The sequence below is a fragment of the Neolamprologus brichardi genome, chromosome 7, assembly GCF_056152115.1.
Source record: "Neolamprologus brichardi isolate AB-2024 chromosome 7, ASM5615211v1, whole genome shotgun sequence".
Lineage (NCBI taxonomy): Eukaryota > Metazoa > Chordata > Actinopteri > Cichliformes > Cichlidae > Neolamprologus > Neolamprologus brichardi.
The window spans coordinates 16,557,902-16,585,591 of NC_142110.1; the positions used below are offsets into that span (position 1 = coordinate 16,557,902).

Consider the following 27,690-nt stretch of genomic DNA (forward strand, 5'->3'; position numbering starts at 1 on the left):
TATTTATTTCTTTTAGTTTCAAGTGAGGCGCAGAGATGAGGTGATAAGCAGTGACATTCAGGAGCTGGAGGCCTCTCTCAGGCAGCAGGAGGTGGTGGGGGAGCAGGAGACGCCCGCTGAGGAGATAGCTCGTCTCAAAGAATCCTCCCAGGCTGATCACTTTAATGTCGACCGAGAGGTACGGCACAGCAGCTAGCCGTCGTTCCCATCAGCCTGCTGTTTTTTTTTTTTACAAGCCATTACTCAGAGGGCTAATACTGTCGTGGGCAAATTATTATGAAGGTGCCGTTTACCAATTGTTAATACTGCAGGGAAAAAAAAGTTTCAACTGGAATGGAGAAGTTAACAACTCTTATATAACTGTATAAGCGTTGTTCAGGCTAACTGAACATTACACAAAGGCCTCTGTGCCAAAATCTTTTCATGGGCTGCTCATAAGCTACCAACATGATTTGCATGACTTGCTGCCTTGAGAAGAGTTCACGGCCTTGCTTTAGATTACATCGGTGAACTCCTTACAGTTGATCTCTGCGTAGTACAGAATGCCTCAGAGTAATTGACAGTGACACTCCATTTACCTCTAAACACCCAAAATGTGAAATAGTCTTCCTGCACAATAGATGCTGATCAGGGTAATAATGTTGTTTGCACAGAAGTGGAATTTTCTGTGTCAGTTTAGAAAACCATTCATTTGTACCAAATGTGCTAAATAAGTGTTTCTTGTCTGGTGGCTGTTCCTCAGCTTTCTGTGCCTGACAAAGTGCTCATTCCTGAGCGTTACATTGAATCGGACCCCGAGGAGGCTCTGAGTCCTGAGCAGGAGGCTGATAAGCAGAGAAAAGTCGACCGCATCAAAGCGCTCATAGCCAAAAACAGGTAAGCACACTGTCATGATCCATCTAAATCAGTAATCGGTTATTAGCATGGACAGGTCTGCTCAAGTCTTGAATATTAGATAAGGATATTTCGGTGAAAGGGCCAGCTTTGCAGGTGAGCAGATGTCATGCATGAAATTCTTTCTAAAAGTTAGAGGTAAGTTTATGGTCATAGCATAAATGTCTCATGTGCTTGGCATGCAGATCCATGCCTCAAATGTGCAGAAAAGGTCTATTTGCTCATCTCTGAGCCACTGTGACATTTTATTCTGAATGTCAGTGCCCTCATATTGATTTTTAAAAACTGGCCTGTTTGTTGGTAATTAGAAGTTGTCTGTCGCATGCTGTAGAGAAAACCTTGCTGTTTTGTGTTTGCTCCTAGCATGCAGAATGTGCTGCCTAGTCTGGCTCTAAGCCCTGAGGAGGAGACTGAAGAGGAGGTTACTGTACAGGAAAAGGAGAAGATGATTAATATCTCCTATGAGCTGGCAGCCGAGGCCTCCAAACGCAGCAAGCTGGTAGCAGGTACGTCTCTAGAGAGGCGAGAGGGTGGAGGTGGGGTGGTTGGATCAAAGAAAACGCATGCAATAAAACAAAAGCTGGTGGGAGCCTGTTCTTAGAAACAAACTGTGGCTGCTTTCATTGTGTATGTGTTAGGTAATTTACTTGTGGTTGTTTACTCAGTAGCTTTTTCAGTAATTTCACTCACTTTAGTGATTATTTCTGTTTTATTTAGCCATTCACTCATTATCAACTGATCTAATTTGTTGTTTTGTCATTTCATGCGTGCGCCTGTGCTCACCATGTTGTCGTTTCGTTGCAGTGAAAAGCCTGTCGTCCTCTTCCCCACCCCATCCGCAGTCTCCCACCACCGCACCCCCCCAGCTCACTGACGGTTCTCACTTCATGTGTGTGTAGTAGCACCAGTAAGGGCCTTCATCCACCCTTTTTTCACTCATACTCATAATGCTGAAGTGTTTTTATTGTTAAATTTGATTTCTGGGGTTTTAAAAAAGCATTTCAGGATAATTAGTTGGGTTCATTTCACGTAACAATGCGGGGAGTTTGTTCTGTATGTGTTGCGGTAGCACTAATACACTGTTGTATAGCAGAACTATGAGGGAATCTCCCTATAATTTCACTTCTGTCCTTTTGTTCTGCTTCAGCCCAGGCTCTGGCCTCAGTGAAAACCTACACATGAAGGAAACAGCTGGGGAGGCCTGAAGCGGCTCCTGAGGACTTTCCTAAAGAGTTCAGCACAAGGCCTTTGGCTACAGAGTGAAACTGCCTACTTCATACTCATGGGTCTCAACCTCTGACTTCTGTATTGCTCACTGTGACGTCTTAAGCTCCTCCCTCTTCGGGGGGCAACACTCTCCTTAACCTGGCAAGACAGCACATGGATTCATACCGTTTTACTGCTGCAGTTTCAGTTTTTACAAGGCTTTTATAATCATTTTTATTATTTATATGGTTTTATTAGGTTTTGTGTTCGAATCTGGGCCAAAGTCTATCTGTATATACAGGAGGCTAATAGACTGAACTCTGTTCTGAGCCTGATAGCCTGTGGCAGAGTATGTTGGTCTGTTATACATTTTCATTCATGTTTCATCACCTGTTCGAAAAAGTTTCAGAAGCAAGTTTCACATTTTCTCTGCATTTAATTAAGCCTTTAATAATTCACTTAATTTTCCCCCCCACACATTCGGCATCAACTAACCAGGCATATTTATCCATTTATTGTAAAGAACGTGTCTATGCTAAAGATGAGTAGATAAAAGATATAGATCCCTCCATTATTATATAAGGAGGAACCATTTTATTGCTGCAGACTAAGAGTATTTGTAATTTCTCATACTTCTGAATTCTAATTATTTAAAGATGGGATCTGAAGTCCCTGGCACTTTGTTGCCAATGCATATGTGAATGTTCTGACTTGAGTCAATCTATACTGTCCTTTTTTTTAATTACTGAGAGATATATTTAAACTGAGAGATGGAAAAAGAGATCTTGATTATATTTTATGACAAAAAATCGAGAACATTTATGACATGTTGGTTTGGAGCCCTGGAACTAAAAGAAAACAGGATACAGATGTGTAAAAAGCAATAGAAATAACCCCTTTCTGAATCTGAGATAATTTTTTGTGTGTACAAAGTGTAATTATCAGAGATTTACTGTGTATATAATGTACATGGTATATCTGGATGGGAGGATATGTTCAACATAAAGTTACATACTAGATTTAATTTGCAAATGTTCATATCCCATCTGTTTTATATCATGTTAAATAAATGTTTCTGTTCCTAATGAGTGGTTGTGTTATGCTCTTTATCTCCCCTGTAGCTACATGCAGTAGAGATGCTGACCAAAAGGGAGTTTGACTCAAGCCTGCAACATAATCAAAGATTACATTCTCATCAACTGTTGACTGAAAGAATTTTACATATTTAAATGAACTCCAGCTTAAATAGACCGCAAAACATAAAAATCGCATGCATGTAAAGTCTTAAATTGACTCCAAAATATAGATTTAAAAAGCGTTTCCCCCATGACGGTTACACTTTCACTATGAGTTCACTTCGGGATTTTTTGAATTGTTGAGTCCCTCATGCAAAATTGCATGCCTCTGGTTCAAATAGTAATCATAAACAATCAAATATAAGATGTGATTTCATTTGATTTAGCAAGCATGAATGACAGTTTAAATGAGGGGCTGTGGCTCCCTCTGGTGGTCATCTAGCTGTAGCAACATGGACCATATTTTTGCATTCACAACAGGTTTCCAACATTAATCATAGCATTCATAAATTATTAATAGGCCACTTTTGGGTGGCCATGTTGTAGAAATACCCGTGCTTACCTTCCTGTTTGGCATTCTAGCAAAAAAATGAAAGCTCTTTGGTGCATGATGGAAATGTTGTAAATCAAAGCCGTTTACATGTGAATGCCTGGCTAATAAGAACTCAGTAAACAATGTACACACAATTTGAGGCCAATATATGCAAATATATATATATTTAATATATATTATATTAGGCTATCTCAAGGATTTAATGTGTAGTTAAACGTCTTCACACTGATAGAAGCGGGAGTCTCACTGGTGCAGCCCACTAAAGATCAAAGTGCATGTGCTGTATGTGCCCGATGATGTAAAATGAGTTTGACATCCCTGGTCTAAAAACTATTATCTACACCATGTCTAAAAAGATGTAACGTTATGCTGACAAACTGCTAAATCGATATATTTGAGGAAGACCTGGAAACCCCAAAGTTATTTTCATGAATCGGTTATAAAATCATTTGTAGCGCGATAACTAACTATCCAACTATGAGTACATTTATTCATTTATTTATTTATTCAGTCATTAAACTTAATATTTCAAAGCTACTTATAAGCTGTAATACTAATACTCCAGTTTTTATTAAAAAGGAAAACCATGTGCTTTCGGAAACACGAGGAAACTTTAAATACTACGTCATATTTTCGCCACCTCGTGCCGTCTCCGTCCAATCAGGGAGCGGACTGAATTTAGCCAGCCCTCCTTCTGCAGAGAAGCTTTTGACGGTGGCATGAGTAAATTTTAATACCGAAAGTATTCCCGGCTATGTCCGCCGCCGAAATGGCTTCTGCGGCTTCAGAAGAAGCACCCGCGCTAAGCGACGAGAAAGACGTACCGACGGCGGCCACAAACAACGGTAATGGCGAGGAGAAGGAAAATGGCCCTACCGAACCGGAAACGGAACAGCCAGACGGTAGCGTAGAGCCGAAAATGGAAGCGGTGGAGGCGGAGGTCGGTGAGGAGAAGCCCGCTGCAGATTCAGACAAGGCCGCGAGCCAGGTGGTGTCAGACGACGGTGTTTCTTTGGGCGACAAGGAGGTGACAAACGCTCCCGGAGAGCCAGAGCCAGTAACGGAGTCACAGCAGAGCCCGGGAGACGGTCACAGCGAACCTACCGGCGATAGCACGATAAAAGATGCTAAGGAGGAGACGGGAGAGGATAGCCGGAGTTCGGGGACAGACAGCGAGAAAAGCAAAACTGTCAGCGAAGATGGAGATAAAGCCAGCGCTGGTGGTGGGGAGATGGGTGACAAGAGGCGGGCGAGTGTGGAGATATCATCCTCGGATGGTGAACCCTTGAGCCGTATGGACTCAGAGGACAGGTTGGTCTGCGGAATAACTCTTGTAGTAGGTGCTGTTGTAGTACCCACCCACCCAAGTAGTGACTGAACGAGTGCAGGATGGCAATCCAGTCTTTGTTTTTTTTAAAGTTGTCTGTTTTAGTGTTAAAGTTTAAATCTCACATTTAAAGGTAAGCACAGAGGGCCTTTAACCTCCAGCAGCTGGATGGGAAAAACAGCTTTTCAGTGGCTTTTCAGATCAGTGTGAAGTGTGGGGATGTATCTAATAAAAGGTTGTTAATGCTGAACTAATCAAATTGTAGCCACTTGAAATTTTAAACCTTATTTGTTTTGCGATAACACTGCTGACTGTGAGCCCTTTGATGGAAGCACAGCAAATTTGCAATACTATGCTAAGAAGCTGTGTGTACCGCACTCATAAAGTTGATTTGGCATGAGTGTTTGTGGCATGCATGGAAAATCTCTTTCAGCCCAAAGGCTTTCAAGCATAGCAAGTATGTAATATCAGCACCTGTTCTTTATGGCTGTGCAAAGCCATCTTTGTTTTATAACTGTGACACTGAATTCCTCCTTGCCCTCTCCTCTTGCTCAGTATCAGCAGTACCTTGATGGAGATGGAGAGCCTAGTATCCAGCGGGCGCTCCACCCCTGCCATGATGAATGGACAGGGTAGTGCCAGCCGCTCTGGAAACAAGTCGATGGCTTACCAGTGTTGCTGGGACCTCTGTCCAGAGTGCTTCAACTCTAGTCCTGATCTGGCAGAGCACATCAGGGGGATTCATGTGGATGGGCAGAGAGGAGGGGTCAGTAGACTTAAAAGTTTTGTAGCCTAGTACACTAGTGCCCCTTTTTGCTCTAGCTCAACACTGACTGTGAAGAGAGCCAAATCACAGTAGAGCAATTTTCTGTAATTGGACAACTTTAATTTAAATTTATAGTTAGCCATTTTTACTTCATCGCTTCAACACCCTAGCAAATCTAAAATAAAGGTCATCTGAATCCTTCTTTTGTTAAAGTGAACTGCATAATTCATTTTCTTACTAATTTCTAGTGACATCCAGTATGGCACTGCACACTCATAAAGCACCTTATGTGCCTATAATCTGATTAAAGTGAATGTTAAACTGCTTTTTCACCAAACACTGGATCCTTTTTTTGTAAGCAAAGTAAATTAATTTTTTGTTGCCACTTTTGTAACAAAATTACTTTTTTTCTATATCCCATAAATCAATTAATGTAACGTTCATGCAGTTTCAATTCAAGCAGTTTCACAAGTCATGCTGACATCTTCCATCTGTTGGCGGCATTTGAGAAAAGGTTACTGAAAGTTTTATATTTTGTAATTAGTTTTTACTTTTATTTCATTTTGACTTTAGTTTAGCTTAGTGTCAGTTACTTTCCAGAGTGGATTTTCTTGTTTCAGTTTAGCTTTTACTGTTTGAAAATCTTTAGTTTTTATTAGTTTCGATGTTAGTTTTAGTCTTTGTAATTGTTTTATATGTATGGAGGGCATATGTCAGAGGCAAGATTTAGGAAAATCAACAAAGGTGTTGCAATAGAAAAATCTAACTTATTTTAAAGCAGTTGACTCACACTGCAGATATCCAGAGTCTCAATAAACAGGTCCATCAGTCCCTCGTCAGGCAAGTTGTAATAACCTTTTTTATCAAACTAACAAATACTAATGATATTTTCTCTATGTTTTCATATTACTTTTAGGTCATTTTCCAAGTTCCCAGTCGTGTGTTTGTTTTAATTTGAAAGTGTAGTTTTAAACCCCAGCCTTAAAAGGCTGATGTTATTTTTTCTCTCGTTGAACTAAAATGTTTCTTACATCTAATTTTCGTTTAGTTTTAGTTAACTAAAATATTGTTGGTCTTTAGATAACAGGGAAAGTTAGGTTTAGATCAATTCACACATGATCTTAAAAAGGCCTTTCTTCAGGAGTCTTTATCCTCTGTTCAATATTCTGTTATGAACTATTTTTTCTCTCTGTAATCTCTTTCTATTTTGTGATGCTTGCCTGTCTGTGTTCCTCAGGTGTTTGTGTGTCTGTGGAAGGGTTGCAAGGTGTATAACACGCCATCCACCAGTCAGAGCTGGCTTCAGAGACACATGCTGACCCACAGTGGGGATAAGCCCTTCAAGGTAAAACCATAAATAAACTAAGACTTAATGTCCCGCTCTTCTGTTCATCGTTTCATTATCCTTCATAGTATGGGTAATATCCTGACAGGACCATGTGTTTTTCTTGTTTCTGCTTCTCTGCTGCAGTGTGTAGTTGGTGGCTGCAATGCCAGTTTTGCTTCTCAAGGTGGACTGGCTCGTCACGTACCCAGTCACTTCAGTCAGCAGAACTCCTCGAGAATGTCTGGTCAGGCCAAACTCAAGGAGGACTCCCCTTCTAAGGCTGGACTCAACAAAAGGAAGAAGCTCAGGAACAAACGCAGGTGCTCCTTACGTACGTACCTTACAGGCGCACGCACCGATCTTATTCCAAAATGCTTCTCATTGTGCTTTTCTCTCCTTTCTGTGTTGAAGAGGATTACAACCTGAGCACATTTTTGAGGTCGCGCTGTGCTTGTTTTGCTTCTAAACTCCCACATGTCTTTGTTGGAAAAGTGAGAGCTGGACCACACACACAAACACCAACACAAACAGGAACTGCTGCCAGCTAGACAGACACACTTTCCACATGGCAAAGTGCTGCATTTCTGTAGGAAGTGTTTCATGTAAAAGTGTAGTTTCTCAATGCTTGGACAGGTGCAGATCACTACCTCGTTGCAGGTTTTGCCTTAAATGGCCTGTTTATGCATTATGCAGGTATTATTTTTAATTTCTACAACTCTGTTTGTCTTAATTCTCTAAACAAGAGGTAGTTTAACAACACATGTACAACATTTTCAGTTTTGTAACCTTGGATACAGATGGGATTTGTGCAGTAGTAAACCACCCATCCACCAAGAAATATTGAGTCTTTAGGTGATTTAAGAGTCTTTTGTCAGGAGTTTTGCATATTCCAGTCAATTTGTAAATTGTGTATACTTGCCATTATTACCAACTATTAATATATAAAACATACTTTTCTTACATGGCAACTAGATTGCAATAATACGAATTAAGAAAATCCAAATCTGAACTGAGACATTTGACCTGTATTCTAATGCAATCGAAGGTAATATTCTGCCGTTCACACTTTCTGCTGATAGTCACCTACGCATACGTTCGCTGGTCGTGAGTCGTACGTGGCAGTGGTTTCTAAGCATTCATGGTTTAGCTGAGGGGAAAAAAAATCCAAAGTTGTGTAATAGTTAATAATTGCCATATTTTCCTTGTTTGGTCTTCAAATCAAGTAAAGGTATGAAAATTTCCTTTCTCCTAAATGTATACTTCTGGTGATTTTTTTCATAATAATGTTTTTCCTTTCAAAGACTGCAGAGCGCTGTGTAAGTATTTTAGAAAACACGATGATGACAACTTCAGATGTTAAGAGGTCAGAGTTTTCTTTCTACTGAATTGTGTCACAGTTATTCAGAGAAACTAAAACAGTCATTTATTGTGTGAGTGCTGTAAAGTGTTCGCACTGCATTTTCGCAGGAAATGCAAATTCTTCCAGTTTCATACAGCTTTCAATTGAGAGCTGTCATTTGTTTAACTTGTATGGGAGCTGTTGTTACAAAAGATTAGTATTTTTCAGCTGTGAGATGATTGGGGGGCCCAAAATTGGACAAATGGTTTTATATAAACGTGTGTGTACATGTATGGGACTTTGACTTTACTCCTGTTTTCTGCCTCCCCACCCCCACCCCCCACCCTCCAGCGAGACCCCATGACTTCTTTGATGCCCAGACCATGGATGCCATTCGGCACAGAGCCATCTGCCTCAACCTCGCCACCCACATTGAAAGTGTGGGCAATGGCCACAGTGTTGTCTTTCACAGTACGGTATGTGCTTTACTGAATGTCTTGTAGTTTTTCTAGTGTCTTTTTCCATTTTAATGGGTTTACACACAACGGGGGAGGGGGGCGGTTCAGAGAGAGCAGGCTTTCTCCTTTTTATGCTTTCCTCTTCTTCATGTCCAGCTTTAATTGGCCTCTTGCTGTGTTTGTTAAAGACTGGAAGAGTAGAGAGATTAAATCAAACACGCAGAAAGGGAAATACATGTAAAATATTAAGTTTGTTTTAAAGTTAGACCAGAAACAATTTTGGCTCCCTTTGGGCATATCTAAAACACTGTTTACTTATGTAAAATAAAAAATAATTTACAGTTAAACTGATTTCCTCAAAATATCCTGATGTCTTAAAAATGTTAGTGCTAAGACTATTAACCACTAGGAATTCATTCACCAGATTGAAACACACTTTTTGGGCACACTGCAGGCCGCATTATTTGGAAAATAAAGCCATTAAAAATGGTTTAAAAATCACTAACAGCACAAAAATGGTAATGGCAAACAAAGGCAATAAGAATAGCTTTTTTGATTTCAGATGCAATTTTGTATGTCTGACATTTGCTCATCAGCTATTTGTATGAGAATAAAAAAGATGGTTTAGAGGTCCAGTTCACAGCCTTGAATTGGCAGAATTAAGGCCTTTGTCCATACGCCTGGCAGTCAAAGCAGAGACGGACTTCATTTTCAGTCCTATCAGTATAACTCTCAGATGATACATTAAAAATAAAATAAAAGTCACTCAGTTGTTGTGAAGGGAGAAACGAAACATGGAGAACAAACAGTAAATGTGCTTTTTCACGTTTTTTAGCTGTGTGTTTGCACATAGTTTTGCTTTGGGGATTGACTTGCATTTAGCCGTTAGAGGTACTGCAGTTTTTGGCCTTTCAGAGTTCATTTTTTGTGTCTTGGAAGTTGCTACTTTAGATCAGTGTTGGTCAAGTTACTTGGAAAAAAAGTAATCAGTAACTAATTACTGTTTACTTCCCCCAAAAAAGTAATCCCGTTACTTTACTGATTACTTATTTTCAAAAGTATATACTACTTAATTACTTAGTTACTTTTTAAAAACACGATTTACAACCTGAATAGGTGATAAAGCGATAGATCTTCCAGCCCAATTCTACTTTTTCTGTATAATCCATCATACAAAATGTAATCAAATGGAAAGGTTTTTTTAAAATCTTGTTTTATTAGTTTTAATCTTTTAACTTTATGCATCAAGCAAAAATTTAGTTATATGCACCCTTCTCTGACTGGAAGAAATTTGTTTAACATTTAAACCTATTTTCTGCACATTCCAGCACATAAAATATTTTTTTTTGTGTTTACACTCAGTCTTTTAAATAGATGCAAGTAAAACACAGCAGAAAATAAATAACATCAAAGACTAGCAGTCCTGTTGCTCTATTTTCACATATAAAGCAGGAGTGGCGTAGGCGGAGGTTTGCCCTGGTGCAGGTGTGCCGCAGCGGTCAGTTGAAGAATCCGTGAGCTTCTCTGTGAATTTCCCATTACGTGGTAGCGCACTCGGTGCTTGCTTGGAAGTTTAGGGGTTTTTTCGCTGTAAAAAGAAGTTTTCCTTTACTTTACTCGTTACTTGAAAAAAGTAATGGGATTACAGTAACGCGTTACAAGTTATACACCCTTACCAGTTGGTCTCCGGGTTCTCGCTAATTGTGTATGTTAAAAGTCTATTTCTTATATAATTGGAACAGGACTTGATTTCTTGTGGCTCAAAATAGGCCCTTTGTGAATGAGTGCAAATCTACAGCTGATCAATGTACAGTTAAGGCATTGAGTTGGTTACATAATTTTATAGAAATTTGAGCTTTTTGCTGCCATTTCTAATAATTTGTTAAACCAAAAAATCTTTTACTCTATAATTCAGTAAATAAGAAAACAAGGTTGGAAAGCTTGTGTCAGAGCACCAAGATCAAATAAGATAAAGAATATTTTCAGGAAACACAGCTGAACTTTCCCAAAGTCATTTATCCGAAAGAACACATAAGAAATTAATGACATTTTCAAAGATGGTTTAGACCTTCATCATCATAATGAGCAATAAAATTTGAAGCTGACTTTGTCTTCAGCGTCATCTAAATCTTTCGTCTTCCCTTCAGGGACACCAATAAAGCTGCTCGTTTGTAAATTTATGTCACTGTAATGTTACTTTTTGTACATCCCACATTTTTATATATATAATTAAAAAAATCTATATAAATAAGACGGGACATGAAAGAGTCATCAATTGAAATCCTCCAAGGATTGCAGATTTTTTCCTCTTTGCACTTGAATTGAACCTGTAGCAACAGCCCAAAGCCTGATGTTGTTTTTCTCTAAATCGAGCTTCACAGGAAAGACAATTGGTGTGTTTTATGTGTGCAGCTTTCCCCATTTTGAGCCTTGTGCAGAATACATTATTAATGTGTGGTGAAGTGCCTTTTTCACCTTAAACTGGAGCCACATGTGAGCTCTCATAGGAAGAAAAATATTTTTTTTCTGACAAAAATTCCTTAGATAAATGGATTTTCTGTTAAGAAAACTTAACTGTAGCTGCTATTCTAATGCATTTCCACAAGGGAGCACTCTGACTCCAGTTCAGACTGAGTGATGTGGTGTACTTCAAAAAGATTTGGGGGGGAGTAAAGATCATCTGCTGCCTAATCCTCTTTTGTTCATATGGTGTACATGAAACGCACACAGTCCCAGTCCTTTCTCGGCGCAGTCTCTCTTTACATTTGTAAAGCAGTTTTCCTGCCAGTGTCAGTAATTCTGTTTACACTTGTTATCTCCAGGCAGAAATCTATTCTATTTTACCTGACTGTACCACTCTAGCTATGAAATATTTCCCTTTGACATTTTCCCAAAAAGATATAACAATTCATAAAGCGTTGTTGTAGAGCATCACCACTGGCTGATCAGAAACGGGAAACAAAACGTCTCCCCTTTAGCCTCAAAATACAACCAGCCTTTATAAAAAGGGTTTTAACCACCATGAAGAACACACAGGAGTAAAAGGGTCGTTTAAAAACAGAGCCCGGTTTTGTAAAAATGTTTGTTTCGGTATTAAAAAGGGTATTTTGTACAACACATTTGCAGTTGTCTCAGTGATGACAACAATGATTCATCCAGTGTAATGCAAATTTTTGTGATGTTAGTAAATGAGCGCACAATAAATCACAAATATGTAAGCGGTACAATTCAAAGGAAAAACAAACAAATCTGGCCAGTTGGGTGCACATTAGTGTGTACACCCCTAAACTAATACTTTCTTGATGTACATTTTGATTACTGACAGGGGTGTTTACACTTTTTGTATTCACTGTACCTCTTTAATGCTTGGATGTCAGCTATAGCAACACCCAGCCCTTCATTATTTGTTAGATTTTTCTGTTTGTTTGTTTTTCTGTTTTTCTGTTTTTAAGTAAAATAAGTTAAGTAAATAATTGATGCATAAAGTGGGTGCAGCTGAGGAGTATTTTTACAGGACTCCTGTTCAGCTCTTTTCGCCTTTGCATTGCCTCTATAAACCTCAACCGGTCTGCTGCAGTAGCCAAGAATTTAAAGACAGGGAGGGAAAAATTGAAGATAAAGCTTGGGAAGAGGTTAAGAGAGGTAACTATTTGGACACAGAGTCAGAAGGAGGAAGAACCAGTCAAGGGAGGGAGAGTAACAAATGGAGAGAAACAGACTTGGAGAGTGAGGACAGGGAACAGGGGTTAAGTGAAGGTTAGGGTCATGGAATCAGAAGGAGATCTTGCCAGTTGGGCATAGATTTTCTTTCTCTGTAATCTCTGAAGGATTGTGGTGACGGGCTGCGATGCTGAGTTAGACCCCTGGCCCCAGTGGACCCTCCCAGGCCTGGGGAGATGGAGCAAAGCCGTGGGGGGTTCTGTGGAGCTTGGCCAGTGGGTCTGCTGACCTGTTGGAGCAACTCAGTCATGTTTATGATGGGATATTTTTGTTATTGCACCAATCTGCGTCATCCACAGCTTGACCCCATGACACTAGACAGGCACCCAGTTTTAGCAGGCCTGTCCTCCCCCAGCTGGATTCCTGCAGTTTTCACTGCTTTGTTTTGGAGCCACATTAATATCTGCTGTTCACTCCCTAAGTCCTCCTGCTCTCTCTCCCTCCCATTCTTTTACTTCCCCCCTCTCTTACGGTCCTCCCCTGGGTTTATAGAGGATTAGGATCTGTCCCTTAAAGCACAGACCATCATCATCAGACCACTCAGCTCACAAATCCCTTCATGCTGCTTAAACACAAGCCCACTTCTTTACATACATGTTCATGGCCCTTTCAAGTGTAGGCTTGGCTTGTGATTATTAACCTGGTGCTACAAGGTGCCTGAGGACATAGGTTAGCAGCTATGCATTTTTAAATAAAAAAAGCAGTAAAGCAGCTGGTTAGTGCACTGAGTCTTACCCGCGGGGCTTAAGACACTCAAGTAGGGCTCACTCCAGCTAGCACAGGAGTTTGACTCTCGTATACATGCCCTGCTGTTGTCTCTGAGAAACTGTTATTCTCCATGTGAACTTATGAAGCCGGAGAGCTAGCAGATAAAGGAAGAGGGAGATAAGCAAGAACAAATGAGATACAGTGCTTATTTATGAGATGTGACTAATAGTCTGAAAAGTTGGAAAGGAGTTTTTACATCTTCTGAGGACTAAGTTAGAAAGTTGGAAGAGGCACATCTGAGAGCATTTTAAGTAGAATCCAGTTAGCAAAGAGGTGCAAGTCTGTTTTGATTGTTTGGTTTTGCTTGAGTGAGATATAATATCGGTAGGGAAATGTACTGTATCACTTTCTCCTATAATATATAAACCGGTGCTCCAGATTTTTTCCTCTAATTTGAATTGTCAGAAACTGCTAACTACGTGGGGTCATTGGGGTGGCTGGAGCCTATCCCAGCTGTCACATTCTGAACCGGTCAGCAGTCCAACAGAGACAAAATGCAGAGCGACAGATAACCACATGCTCTCACAGCCACACCTGCGGTTAATTTTAGATCGGGACTTAACCTTTCATGCAAGTTTTTGGGAGGAGGGACCCCCGCTGGTACAGGGAAGATTAGCGAACTCCAAAACCAGTGCTTTGTGAATAATAATGAATATTTGAAAGTGACTTAAACTGGCAGTTATCTCACGGCTGTTTGCAGCTGTGACATTTGCAGACTTCCTGATTTATATCACTGTATGTCACATTTCAGTGTATCACACTGTATCACTGTGATACCATTTAGAACTGCCTGTTATCACGGGCAGTGTATCGAGATACGATCAGATGGTAAGTAACTCTTTTAATTCCCCAAGCTATTAATCAATCATCCTGTTTTAGGTGCTTTGATATGCCTCCTTGTGTTTGTCAAGACTTGTGTGTCTGCACACTGTATTGCAGACAAAGGGAACATGGTTGATCTGCCAACTTGGCTGCTGTTTGCAAAGCGTCTAGCAGACAAATGTTAAGGCACAAGTCCAGAAACAACAAAATTAATCTCACCTAACCTAGCCTAAATAGTCCTTGTTTTGTTTTTCTGTTTCATTTTTTTGTTTTGCTTATTTTAAAGTTAATCAGTTTATTACAGGTGATGTTTGTTTCCTCCTTGCTTTCCTCAAAACGTTTGCCAAACACCACAAAGGTGGAGGAAGATGAAAATACATAATTTGTCAGATTATCCATCAATTAGCTGTATCTGTTTATCATTGAGGTTAGTGGGATCTCAGATAAATAAAACAGATTGAAGCTACTTAAAACACAAAAATCATTATGCGTTTTGTGAAATGCAGGAGCCGTTGTAAGAGGAGGAGAGCGAGTCTTGCCTCTGTCTCTGTGTCTTGTCTCAGTGGAGCCTGCTCCTTCCTGTCCTCAAACCAGTTTCCATCAATGCCAGAGCTAGTCCCTGGAGTCACAAAAATAATCTCAAAAATTCATGTGCGTAAGAGAAGTTCTTCACATGTGAGCTCATTCACGATCCTAAAAACAGACCCCCTCAAAAAAAAAAAAAGGGCAATTGACGCAAGAGGTTATATCTGTGGCTATTTTTGCCTCTCCTGGTTATTTTTCTTGCTTTTCTTTTCCCTACTGACAATATTTGTGAATTCCACACCAGTTTTACTATAAACCAACACAGCATGAAAGATGAAATGCTATGCATGAAAAGGGCTAGATAGGCAGGAAGTCTTGTATAGTCTCAACTGTATTTTCAAAGAAGAAAAGCCTTGAAGTTTGTAGCTGCAGTGGCTGTGCAAAAGGTTTGTATTGAAACCAGAAACCAAAGCAAAAATGAACACAGGTTTGTGACGCAAACATTCCTCTGTAGGAGTTGGTCTCCGCTAAACGCATTCCTGCCTAATGTGTTGAAGCTTTCGGTTGTGACATAAACCGCAACAGGAGCAGTGACTTTGTGACGATGGTAATGTCTCATGTGCTTTATCTTCTGTCTGAATTAGTTTCTTGGTCTTGCAGTGTGTTGCGGGGCATAGATCACCCTGAAAATAGAAATCTCACTGAGCTCTCACATGCATTATTAAGACTGGCTGATGATTACACTAACAAGCAAAATGAGCACTGAATCACTTGGTAGGATGTTTGAAGCATGTAACCGTATTATTCATTAGAGAGGTGAGGCCAGAAATAAGGCATGTCTTTGAAGCCTTTTCTCCACAGATGCGAGAGAATGCTGCAATACAGACTAAACCTGATACGTCTGTGCACATGTAAAGCAACAAAAGGGGCTTGAAATGTAAAGGTTAACAGCCATTTGGGTTAAGTTATATGCCTGTGTAAATACTTTGTTCTGAATCTTCCTTGCTGAAGCCAGCTTAATGTTTTGTTTTGTTTTTTTCCTCCCATGATTGTCTGTGTAGGTGCTAGCCAAAAGGAAAGAGGGGTCTGGCAAGGTCAAGGTTCTTCTGCATTGGACACCTGAGGACATGTGAGTAAAACTTTTCCTACATTTTATTAGATCTGCATGAGCATTTGCCTTATATTAAATAATATATAGGGTGTAAGCTTTCGATTTCATAGTGCTTTAGTTCCTTAGCTGTTCACTGGCAATGATCGAAACACATACTGTTAGAAAGGAGGGATTTGTGGATTTCATGTGGTTGCCAGTATGTAGTATAACGACTGCAGTGTCTCCAGGGATGGGTTTGACTATCGTATGGATATATGCCACGAGTGCGGAGGGAGACACATTTTGTAAGCTTTATATTTAGATATGTATTTTAAAATTTACTGCAGGCTTCTATGTCCATTACTTTCAAAAATATATCCTTTTGAAATGGGATGCTTGTTTTTGATAGACTGTGTATAAGCCAAAAAATAAGTGCCAGCATGTTTTAAAGATGTTTTGCAGGCCTCCTCTGACTTCTAAATTGTGAGACTATTCATGCTTCAGGGGCGTCTGTATGAACCATATTGGGTTTTGAACTGAAACTGAACCTGACACTTACATGTCTGCCTTGTAAACTGGAAGAGTCTTTAAGTTGTTGTAGTAACCTTGTCGTGCAAATACTTCTGGGTCTGACTACGAGATGAACTCACTAGTTTAACTCCACTGAGAAGGAGAAGATGTGCACTCTGACATTTGTTAATAATTAATGTGGAATGTTAAAAAGTAATATACTTTATTTCTATAGGACCTTGCAAAACTCAAGTTACAAGGTGCTTCGGGGTAATGGTTTGCACTGATATAGTCCCATTTATCCTTGTTTCTCATTCGCACACTTGCACACTAATAGTGGCAGAGCAGCCATGCAAGGTGTTCACCTACCATCTGATTTGGTGTCTTGTCCAAGGGCAGGTTTGCAGCATACTTTACCACCTCAGCCATGGCCACACAATAATATAAATTTATACTAATATTTGTAAGCCATAATATGTAAATGTAACCAGTGTACAACAAGGCAGCTCAACACCTCTTGTACAAACCTCCACATCTGTAACAACCCAAAGACTGAACCACTTGTACAAAATTTACCTCTTTGAGCTGTAGCAGTTCGTACGAGTATGTGTCATGCAGCGATCTGGGCTTCCTTCATGTCGGGGCTTGTTATAAATCTTCCTTACTTGGCTGAATGAATGGATAAACTTGTACTAAGCCCACTGAGACTTGGACCGTTCTGCACAGTCATCACCCGTTTAAATGCCTTTTGCCAGCTTAGCCTTCCTGGGCTCAGTCCACTGGAGGTGAACATTGGAAGCAAAAAGAGAGAGAGTTTCACAGAACTCTGTGATTATCAGTAGGGCTTTTGCTCATGGGTAGATCCAACCAAACTCCCAACTCTCCCACACTCCCATTAAAGGTTCTGACTGAAAGGCATCTGAAAATGATCAGAGAGCCGACTGAGAAAGAGAACAAGGATGACGAGAGATACGCGGGAAAGAACTAGAAACAGAGAAGGAAGGGGAGCGAGAACAAGGTCAGTGGTGGCAAAGAAATAGTTTGAAAACAAAGGGACCTGGCAAAGACGGGAGTACTGGCACGAGTTTGCAAATTCAGCTGTCTGCTAAAAGCTTCCAGTGAACAGACTGTAGAAAAATCTTTATTCTCTGAGGTTTCTGCAGTCCATCCTCCTCTTCTTTCCTTTTCCCATCTCCGATCCACCTCTACAGCCTTCTGCTTTCCATGCATGTGGGAGTTTAATCTAATGTGGGGAGAAATAATAAGGGAGTGGGGAAAGGAAGAGAGAGATGAAGTTTGGTGATTAGGAAACATTTCTCAAATTAATTCCAAACAGAGAGACAAAGATTGAGATTGATGCTGAGACCCCAAAGACAGATGCAGGCAGAATAGATGAGGAAAAGAATAGGAGGGACAGAGATAGGAGGAAAGTGAGAAATAGGAGTGGGAGCAAAATGGCTGTGGGAGTGAGAAATGTGAGGAAGAGGCAGAATGAAATCAGAGGGAATGAATGATAGGGAGGGGATTTAACAGAAAGATGGAAGGTAAGAATGAGACGCCTTGGTTCATGCAGGAGCAGGCAGTGGTAGTACTGAGTCATACATTTGCCTTGGGCCAGAGGAGTGCTTGGGTCATTAATATGGATAATTATCCCATTACGGAGGGGGGTTACAGTAATGTCTTAAGCCGTGTGGTTGTGAGGGTGGCTTGAGTACCTCTAAACAGATAAAAGTTGACCAGGGGACTGAACTAAGTTTGCTTGTACGACATTTGCTAGGCTGTCTTTTCTATTAAGTTTAGAGGTGACTATTTTGCCAAGTTCCACCTCTTGTTGGATAAAGTTCTTTAGTCTGTCAGGCTTTCTTCTTACAGGGGCACATTTTTTAGTTTACATTGATTTTCGCGGCACATTTACCGGTTTGTAAAACAATAAATCTATGATTTCAGACAAGAAGCTTTTCATCCATAGTCAAGAACCTGTGCCAGGTCTCGTTAACTAGCAAGAGAAGTAAGAAAAGAACACTTGATCTCATTCGGCCTCGTTCACTAATACATGCATAGAAATGTTCTTACCCTGCACAAGAAATGAATGCTCATGAAAAACTACCATTGGATTTATTAGACTTGCACACTGACCACTGTAGTCTTACCGCCACACGTATGTTTGTGAGTTCAGAATAATTTTAAATCAGCAGGGTTGTGCTCATTGCTTGGAGTCTGGCCTTATTTATCTTTTTAAGAAAGCATATTTACCTTGAGGAGAAGTGGAGAAAGTGGTGAGGATGTTGTAAGAACGAAGTATGCTTTCTCCCAGCTAAAAACTAGGAGAGAAGACAAGTTGGAAGTCAGAAAAGGCGCAAAGTGTTTCCATGGGAGTGACAGTGAGGTTAAAACAAAGTGAAGTGACGGAGGTGCCTGATATCTTTTCCACTGACAGGCTCATTGTGGGTCTCGGGGGGAGTTTTGACACCAAGGTAATATGAAATACAGACTAATAGACCAAAAGAAAAAGAAACCTGGTAGAGAGAAAAGTGCAGCAGATCAGCCCGAAATGAGAAACACTCAACAATGAGTGAAAAACATGTTATCACATCTGTGGGATAGTGCAAGGAATTAGACTGTAAGTGATGACATCACTTATAGGATGAAAATCATATGTAGAATATGTTTTAAAAAAGTCACAGCACACACTGCCTAGTTTGTGGGGAACTGTAAATGATGATAAAGCAGACAAAGTGTTGAAAGTCACTACATCATCATTTGTCCTACACACATCTGAGGCGGCTCTAAATGTGTAATTTGGTATAATACCCTAAGGATAAGGAAGAATGTAAGCATATAGGCTGCAATGTGCATGTGTGCACATATGTTTCTCAGCCACTGAGTCAATGATTAGCTGTGTGAATGTGGGAAGTCATGTTTATTAATGCTCGAGCTAACCATTCACTGTGTGACTGACACTCATTAACTCCATTTGGATTAATGAGTAACTGATTAACATGAGCCATTATGAACTGAGATTTACCAGCAGTTCACTGAGGAGGAAAAGGGGGATGGGAGGGCTGGGAGAGAGAGCGAGAGAACCATAATTGGAGTCTAATCTTTGATGGATGGGTGAGTGGATTCCCCTGCACGCTGTTGATTGCTTTTGAATAACTAACACTAGAATACACAGTCACTGACAATGAACACCTCCAGCCACCGAATCTGTCCTGCACATAGTTATGAAAAAACTAGACGGAGCTTATATTTCCCAACATGGATTTATCTCTTAAATGTTTGTTATGTTTTTTCCCCAAATTATAATTTTTTTATTGCTTTGCTTACTTTTAGGCAGCTGCCATACAAGCTAGTGGAGATCTAACAAAAAAGCAACAGTTTCCAAAAGAAGCACCTTTAATATTTATTCTAGTCACTTAAGCAGAAACAGTTTTATAAAAAGAAAATAAAAGGGGGGGGGGGGGGGGGTATTCAAGGTATTCACTGTGTAGAAAAGAAAAAAAGTGTAAAATTAGATTTTCCTTTTTTTTCCCTGCTCTGTTTTCAGTCTGCCCTGGGGAACTTTGTCACAAGTTTGCAAGAGTAAGCATGCAGAATTGTCTCTAAATGTACTAAAGATCAATGTAGCTTTGATCTATGATGTTTGACTACATTTCAAAAGCACACCGGGGGGATTGTCTGGTGGGTCTCTGACCAGTTACTTCTGCACCATAAATTTTGACACGAGGCAAAAGAATAAATGCATAAACCTGCATCACTGCTATTTCTAAGTTTGCTTGCTAATTTGATCTGATAGGAAGAAAAAGACCGTGTCAAGAACATCCACTTCCTTCCACGCGTTCTGTCTGTAGTAAACATGTATGTAAGCCCTCTCCTCTCCTCTCAAAAAAAAGAGAAGAAAATTATTTTTATTTTAGGAAAAATTTGTGTGAATGTCCATTTGATGTAACCTATGTTCTATTTACTATGAATGGGTTTTTCCTGGCTGAGAGTAGAGTAGGTGTGACTTGACTCTTTGGCAGTAAGCATAATAGAGTGAAGGAGGAGGTTTTTCTTTGAGCATTTATCATGTTGATTACTTTTTTTTAAAATTGTTAAACGGAGACTACGTCCACACGTACCCAGGTATTTTTGAAAACGCAGATTTTCTATGCGTTTGCACCTTTCGTCCACACGCAAACAGCGTTTTTGGTCACTGAAAACGGAGATTTTTAAAAACTCCGGCCAGGGTGGATATTTTTGAAAACTCCGTTTTTGCATTTACATGTGGACGAGAAAAACGCAGAAAATGCAGCGTCAAAGGTGTGCGCCTTTTTTGACGTCACACTGTGCGCCACGTTATTGTTTCGGTGAAATGAATTTCTACAATACTGTTACTATTAATTGTACTCTCTGCAGTGTTTAAATGCTTACATATACACACACAGTTACTGTCCCTCCACACATACGACTCGGTTCTGCTTCTATGCCCCAGCTTTGTTTACTTTTTCCCACCGAGGCTTCTAGACTTCTGATTGGCCAACATTTCTGCACGGTTAGGAATATATCGCCACCTGTTGCTTTGGCATGTTCCTAGCAGCGTTTTCCTTCATTTCTGCCTTTACGTGTGGACGGGATTATTTTTTAAAACGAAAACGGAAAATCTCCACTTTCAAAAATACCCGTGTACGTGTGGACGTAGCCTGATTTTGGTTAGCACTGTTGTTATTTTTACCAACTAGGTCTTGGGTTTGAATCTGTGGTGTAAACCTGACTAAGCAAGAATTTCAGAAGTTTAAATTTGTTTTTAAGAAAATATAAAAGTATATTGTATTTTAAATATGTTAGAACCATTCCTAAAGTATTGTGGTGTAAAATCGTAATAGGAAGTTGGGGTGCCGATGAGGTGTAGCCTCTCTTTAGGCTGCAGTGAGTTTTATAGTCAATGAACCGGCTTTCTGAGCCTCCTGTCCTTTGTAGTTTATCAGGACACTTCATATAAAGCCATTTAATATTTTACCAATCTGATTATACTCTTTAGTGGTTTATGATAAACCTTTTGCTTCTGTCACCACTGGGAGCTTCAAGGCCTGGAGCCAGCCATCAATTCAGGGTTGAAGACGAGCTTCACTCTGGCAGGCGTTCCCCAGTAGCTTTCTCAACAGAGGGCCTCCCGCACAATATACATTTCTGGCTCATAAAGAAGCGAGGCAAATAACCTTCCCAATTCTCCTCCGGAAAATAAAACAAATCCATTCGTCTTTATTTGGTTTATGTGACTGAATGGGGTTTTTTGACCTTTTAGGGCTTTGAAAATGTGCATGTGTGTTTGTGAATGATATGAGCACTTTGGGAGTGTTTGTCTGTGTGTATTTTTGACACGTGCAACATGCTGCCCCCACTCCCCCCAGTGCAGCCTTCTTATGCATTTCCCAGACACAAGGATATAATAAGTCATCAGTACCACAGCACACTTACTGTGAGATGTTTACATGTGTAAGTATGAGCACACACACACGGGTGTTTACTGCATTTTTAACACTCCGCAGGTCCACCTCTGTCATTTGAGGTTTGCTTTGGAGAACGACACTAACTCAAGAGTAATCCAAACTGTAAAGCTGCTTTGAAGGGGGCTGTTTCTTGTCGTGTCTCTGCCTCTTCTCAGCTTCCTCTTTCTTCTCTCCCCACCATTAAAGGGGATAGAGGGACTTTGTGCACTGCAGAATCAAAAAGGAAAACAACTTAGCATCACACTTCTTTATTTTTTTCAAACTTTAAAAAACAACAACAACCAAACAGTCAGCATATGTCCTTATCTTACAATTATTGGAACAACATTTGCATGAGCAAGCTATGTTTTTGCATGATTTGGGGTATTTTGTAGTCCTTTGCAACCACACACTTGAGCAAAAGCATATATATACATTATGCAGCTAGCAGCACCTTCCAGGCACTTAAACATACCATAAAAGGATTTTTGCAACCACTGAAGTGAATAATTTTACTTTAATGTGTGCCATCCCCGCCTCCACTGCCACTTCACTTTGCTTTCCCTCCTTCCATAGTTTCCTGTCCTTCATTTGTCAGTTTTGCATTATATTTTCTCTCTTTAGTTCTTCACCTCTACCTTCAACTCTGCAACATCTGAAGCGATACCTGCACACCATAATGCTGAATGGGCTGACTAGGCATGTGAATGACTGATTTGGCTTGGTGACTGCATGCTTGCCTAGCAGCCGCCTGCTGTGTGTGTGTGTGTGTGTGTGTGTGTGTGTGTGTGTGTGTGTGTGTGTGTGTGTGTGTGTGTGTGTGTGTGTGTGTGTGTGTGTGTGTGTGTGTGTGTGTTCGCGTGTGTGTGTTCGTGTGTGTGTGCGCGCGTGTCTCTGGGGGCTCCTGTGATGACGCACATAGTGACGGGGGAACGCTGGGGTTGGAGACGGGGAGGTGGGGGCTGTAGGAAGGAGGGGAAGCGCAGCAGACTTGCTAAGCTCTTTGTTTCTTTCTTTTGCACCTCAACTTGCCACGCCATTACTCGGCACACTCCCATACTGTGGGTGCAGTAAGGTGCTACTGCTCAGTTCAGCATTTAATATAACACACTCTCTAATTGAATTTTAAGGGGGAATATAATCAGTCTGTTCTCGTTGTACTTCTAAGCCAGTTTTTCCATTTTGTAGTAGAATTTGCAAAAGAAATCACTGACACATATACGATCTGATCATGCAAATGAGAGGAAGGTACACTTTTTCCACCCATCGTGTGTGCTAGTCTGGTCACTTGTGCACGTATGTCTGTTTCTGTGGTTTGGTTACTTATAGACACATACCTAGTCTTCAGAGATAGGTGTTAACGTGTTCATTTGACTCACTGAGGCTACATCTTTCCCACCCTACTCCGTTCGACCCTACTCCCACTCCGTCCTCGGTATCCTCATCTTTGTCTTGTAACCTTGAAACCTGACCACATGTCCTCTTTCTGCATGTGTGTGCTGTCTCGCAGACTGCCCGACGTGTGGGTGAATGAAACCGAGCGATCTCAGCTGAAGACTAAAGTGGTGCACTTATCCCAGTTGCCACAGGACACAGCCATGCTATTAGATCCCAACATCTATCGGTGAGTGTGTGACAATGCCAGTGGCCTTTTTGTTTGCATGCATGCATGTCTGAATGCACAATGGCACAGTGCTGCAGATCGGTGTTTTACTGCAGTCAAATACATGTTACCCATGGGTAAATATTACCTAATTAAAATGACACTTGTGTGTTTAAGGTTTTTGCCTGCACAGCTATGTGTATGTGAGAATTTCTGCAAGTAGGTCTGTCAGGTTGTTTGTGTCCATGTGCTTTACCATTCTTCCAGCAGGTGGCACCAACTCATGATTTTAGCAGATTGGATTCAACAACCTGATACAGAGAAAACACGTTTTGTGTTCCTTGTAAGGCGAAAAACATTATCTGTTGTGCAGGCTGGTCAGAGAGGTCAGCTTTTGGTTAAAGTACAGATGCATTTTTCTGTTACTTCCATATATGTAGATTGCATTTTACTGAGCAACTGATAAATTCATAAAATGAATAATAAGTTGTTAGTGTTGCTCTCCACGTGACCCCATTTTTTAAAATGTATTTATTTATTTATTTTTAAATGGAACTTGTCACAATACAGTTTTAATACAGGAAAAAGTAATTTCCTGCTGTTGTGCAAATGCAACTCAGTGGACCAGATTTTCTGTCTTCAAGTGCACCACACACCACTAAACATTAGCTATGATATTATTTGAATCCTGCACAGCTCTTCTAGACTTGCACTCGTCACTGACATGAGAAAACAAGGGTAACTTTATGGCACCCCATAAAAGTCTGAAAATGAATCCTGAAAGAGGAACAATGTGCCTAAAATAACAAAGTGGTCATCTTACCAGAGATATATGGCACACAAGTGTGCTAATCAGCACACAGGCTGGCTGATTTTAATTAGAGGTGAAGGCTCAGTAACTGCAGAGGCTGCTGCTGGACTCTGGTTTCATAGTTGAATATAACCGTCAGCACCTAGCCAATTTATGTCAAGGTTGTCCTCGTGCATGAAATCCCAAAACAAATGTGGTAGCTGCTGCTTATGGCAGCAGATATTATGTGTTTGGACTCCTGTTCATGTACATGAGATGGAATAAAAGACTGTCATAGTGGCAGTGCTTCCGTGATGAAATGTATCCGCCTGAAATCAGCTCAAGCACACGAATAGCAAAAAAAAAAAAAAAATTCTCTTGAAAAAGTGTCTTGATGCATGCTAAATCGTCCAGGTAAGGATACCCCAAAAAGTTGAGTGTGTTCATCTGGACGTAGTGTTTTCTATCTACAACGTTTCTCCCACTAAAAACGCTACGTGCAGATGAACACACTCAACTCTGTGGGATGTCCTAAAAAATGTTTCTTTCTTTTCAGAGCACTTCCTCAAAAGCGTCTGAAGCGCAGGTAAGCTGAACATGTTCAACATCGAGGTATTTGTGAAGTATAAATAAAATCATTTTAAAAAATGGATTCTAGACACTCTCTACTATATACAAAGGCATGTATGTTGGTTCAAAGCAAACTAGTAGTCATGTTAATCAATTACAGCAGGTACACAAGTAATTTGAATAGGCTATTAATGTGAACCTGAGCTACAAACGAACGGTACAGGACTTAAAGTAGCAACTGGATAACAATACATTTTATGTAGTTTACTACATCTTACTACAGCATCATTAATACACACACACACACACACACACACACACACACACACACACACACACTGTGTGTATGCAAATTATTTTAGTGAAGTATTTAAAGTGGGAGTTTGTGGACGTTTGCAGCAGCAACAATGTTTTCAGTGACGTGCAAAAAGTCTCAAGACACGCTTAAAACATAGATGCGCGAATCATTAAAGTCACATCAGACTCTTGTGTGAAGATGAGTGCATGGTTTTTGAAGTTCACCGTGGTGTTGGTGCGTGTATGCAGATAAGACAGAACTGCTGCCTCATTCTTGCTCGCCACCTCGGCTGTTAAATACACATATGCAGTTGAAATGTCTTTTTTCTTCCCGCTGTGACGTAGATCAAATGATGCACTGACAATAATGTTCGTGCATCTGCAGTGTTGCTACCCATGGCTGTGACTTCCCTGTAGTGAAATATCATTACAGAGGATTACTTATCGCCCACAGCTCGGCAGTTCCTGTGTAGCATGAAGCCAGTTAACTGAGAAACAGGCCATTTTGAAGCCACAGCCTTTGGCAATTATTAGCCTCATTCAAACATTAGCTCTTATTTGGACTTTGTTTATTATTCCATTAATTGACCGCAGTAGTGAAGTACATCCAAAAAAGAAAAAAATGCCCTAAAAGCTCTTCATGTAAAGAAGTCAGCTCAGTGTCTGAACACTGATAGATCCAGTTTTTTCTTACTGAAATCTCTTTGCTGGCAGATTAAAAACTCGAGTCTCCATCTCTGTTTCTCTCCTGTCTTTGTGCTCAGCCTGTAAGGAGTCATCTTTGGACTTGATACTTAAGTTGAAGTTCCTGTATGGGACGCTCTTCATCCGTCTCTGCTGAATGGGGGGAATGACATGGCGATAAAAGGAAACAGGCTTTTCTGCAGTTCTCCTTTTCCCTCTCCAGCTTTGTATATAAAATGATTGTTGTAGCCAAGTGTGATGTCAAATGGGACTGAAAATTTTTAAAACCTTTGTGTTTAACAGAAAATGAAATGAATGTTGTTTTTTTTAAACAAGCACCAAACATATTAACTCCCAGTAGTGTAAAAAAACGGCAACAAAAAACCTGTTTTTGTGTAAGCTTGTCAGATAACACAGCATCATTTTATAGCTGTTTTGTGTAAAATATTTATCCAGATTTGTAACTTATTTTTATACCTTGAAAATACTGGTGTACTGTGGATTTCTGTGAAGGTTTTGAATAGAACCGTATTTACTGTGATAATATATGTAAGCTGTCACCTGTAGGGATACTTGGAGATTTTCTAGTTGTAATTACGTTGTACGTGACGTAAGTCTTAACAAATTATCCTATTTATAGTTACTGAATGCAGTACTGTTAACTATGTGTGCGACGGTGAAGAGTGAGGCTGTGCCGGTCGTCAGACAGTTCAAATGGTGTCTGGAGCAATAAGGACACTACAGTGTAGCTCTTAATCTCACCCAATCTGTAGACAGCGTGCCATAAAATAAAAGGCAGGCATGTAAAATGTTTAAATTGCAGCAACTAACGCGGCCTCCTCTTCCACAAGTAACACAAACTGTATGTATCATAGTTGTTAAATGTTCATTGATTAACATTACCGCTATTTAAGCACTCAAGAAATATTGGTAAGTGTTTTCTACGTAATGTTTGAAATTAACTATTGTGTTTGTAATAAAATTGGGGAAATGATGTTAATGAATTCAACTTGTATCTGTAATGATCCAAACGGCCACATTGGCAATGGCGCAATCCACTGTTGCGTGGCTGTAGTGGAGTGTAAGTTCTTTAAGGGTGTGCTGGAGGCATTGGCTTTACTTGGCATCCATTAGCAGAACAGCTTTGGGAGCATGCTGTGGAGAAGCTAATGACTGGGCTGGCAGAGCAGGGCCACTGCCAGCCTCAAATGTTGGTGAACATGCCTGCAGAGAAAACAGAGTTCAGGGAGAGGTCTGCTACAGTGTGGCTGTCCTGCTCGTCAATATTTCATGCACTGGTCACACATACAAAATTCTTCTTGGACTCCAGTGCCTGAAACAGTGTGGCTGAAGGTTTGCTTTTGTGAGCATTTCTAATATCTGCAATGGTCTGTTGAAGCTTATAGAAATGTTTATGGCAAATTGATAATAATGTAATGTTCTAATAATGTAGGCAACTCGGTGTCAGCACGAAATCTTCATAGTCCCACTGCTGGACCAGTTTACATTTTTGGTACTAATATGTGAACCTTTTGATACGGAAATAAATAAATGTTTCTGTTTTCTTTCTTTGTGGGTCCTTGGATCAAATTTTTAATTTTGTTCACTCAAATATTCTGGTCATTTTTAGCTATTTGAGTGTTTAAAAAAACAGTTTTTCTGTGTGTTCTTAGAGTCAGTATTTTTGTGGTTTTGCCTCTGTGCAGATCAAACAATATGTCAAGTTATTTCTTTTGCCTTTAATTTGTATGATTTTTTTTATATATATATACACAGTCCCCCTTTTTCAGAGATTTGAATGTAACTGGACAGTTTACCTAATGGGCAGCTTCATGTCCAGGTGAAGTCTCTTTTCCAAATAAAACCTATCAGAGAAAAATCAATAATCTGGTTCCTG

General features: G+C 40.2%; 2 protein-coding genes across 13 annotated transcripts in view; both read left to right on the forward strand.

The window, feature by feature from the left end:
- The window catches only part of plekha5 (pleckstrin homology domain containing A5), an 87,134-nt gene extending 83,946 nt beyond the window's left edge, over positions 1 to 3,188 (forward strand). For 8 of the 11 annotated variants that reach the window (XM_006782598.3, XM_006782600.3, XM_035914417.2 and 5 more), the window contains 5 exons: positions 17 to 178; positions 743 to 876; positions 1,258 to 1,400; positions 1,699 to 1,801; positions 2,042 to 3,188. In XM_006782598.3, coding sequence (XP_006782661.1) covers positions 17 to 178; positions 743 to 876; positions 1,258 to 1,400; positions 1,699 to 1,793 — 534 coding nt within the window. In that variant the 3' untranslated portion in view covers positions 1,794 to 1,801; positions 2,042 to 3,188. The remainder of the gene's footprint in view (positions 1 to 16; positions 179 to 742; positions 877 to 1,257; positions 1,401 to 1,698; positions 1,802 to 2,041) is intronic. The other 3 variants (XM_087843222.1, XM_087843221.1, XM_006782599.3) reach the window with 2 other exon arrangements.
- Positions 3,189 to 4,399: 1,211 nt separating this feature from the next.
- Positions 4,400 to 27,357, forward strand: LOC102791186 (zinc finger protein aebp2-like). 2 transcript variants are annotated; one of them, XM_006782597.2, is made up of 9 exons: positions 4,400 to 5,040; positions 5,612 to 5,822; positions 7,060 to 7,167; positions 7,294 to 7,480; positions 8,840 to 8,964; positions 15,843 to 15,910; positions 23,360 to 23,473; positions 24,799 to 24,828; positions 25,874 to 27,357. In XM_006782597.2, the coding sequence occupies exons 1-9, from the start codon at positions 4,484 to 4,486 to the stop codon at positions 25,878 to 25,880; spliced, it is 1,407 nt and encodes a 468-aa protein (XP_006782660.1). In that variant the 5' UTR covers positions 4,400 to 4,483; the 3' UTR covers positions 25,881 to 27,357. The 2 variants fall into 2 exon arrangements, with proteins under 2 accessions (XP_006782660.1, XP_035770609.1); XM_035914716.2 differs by lacking the exon at positions 24,799 to 24,828.
- The last annotated feature ends 333 nt before the right edge of the window (positions 27,358 to 27,690 follow it).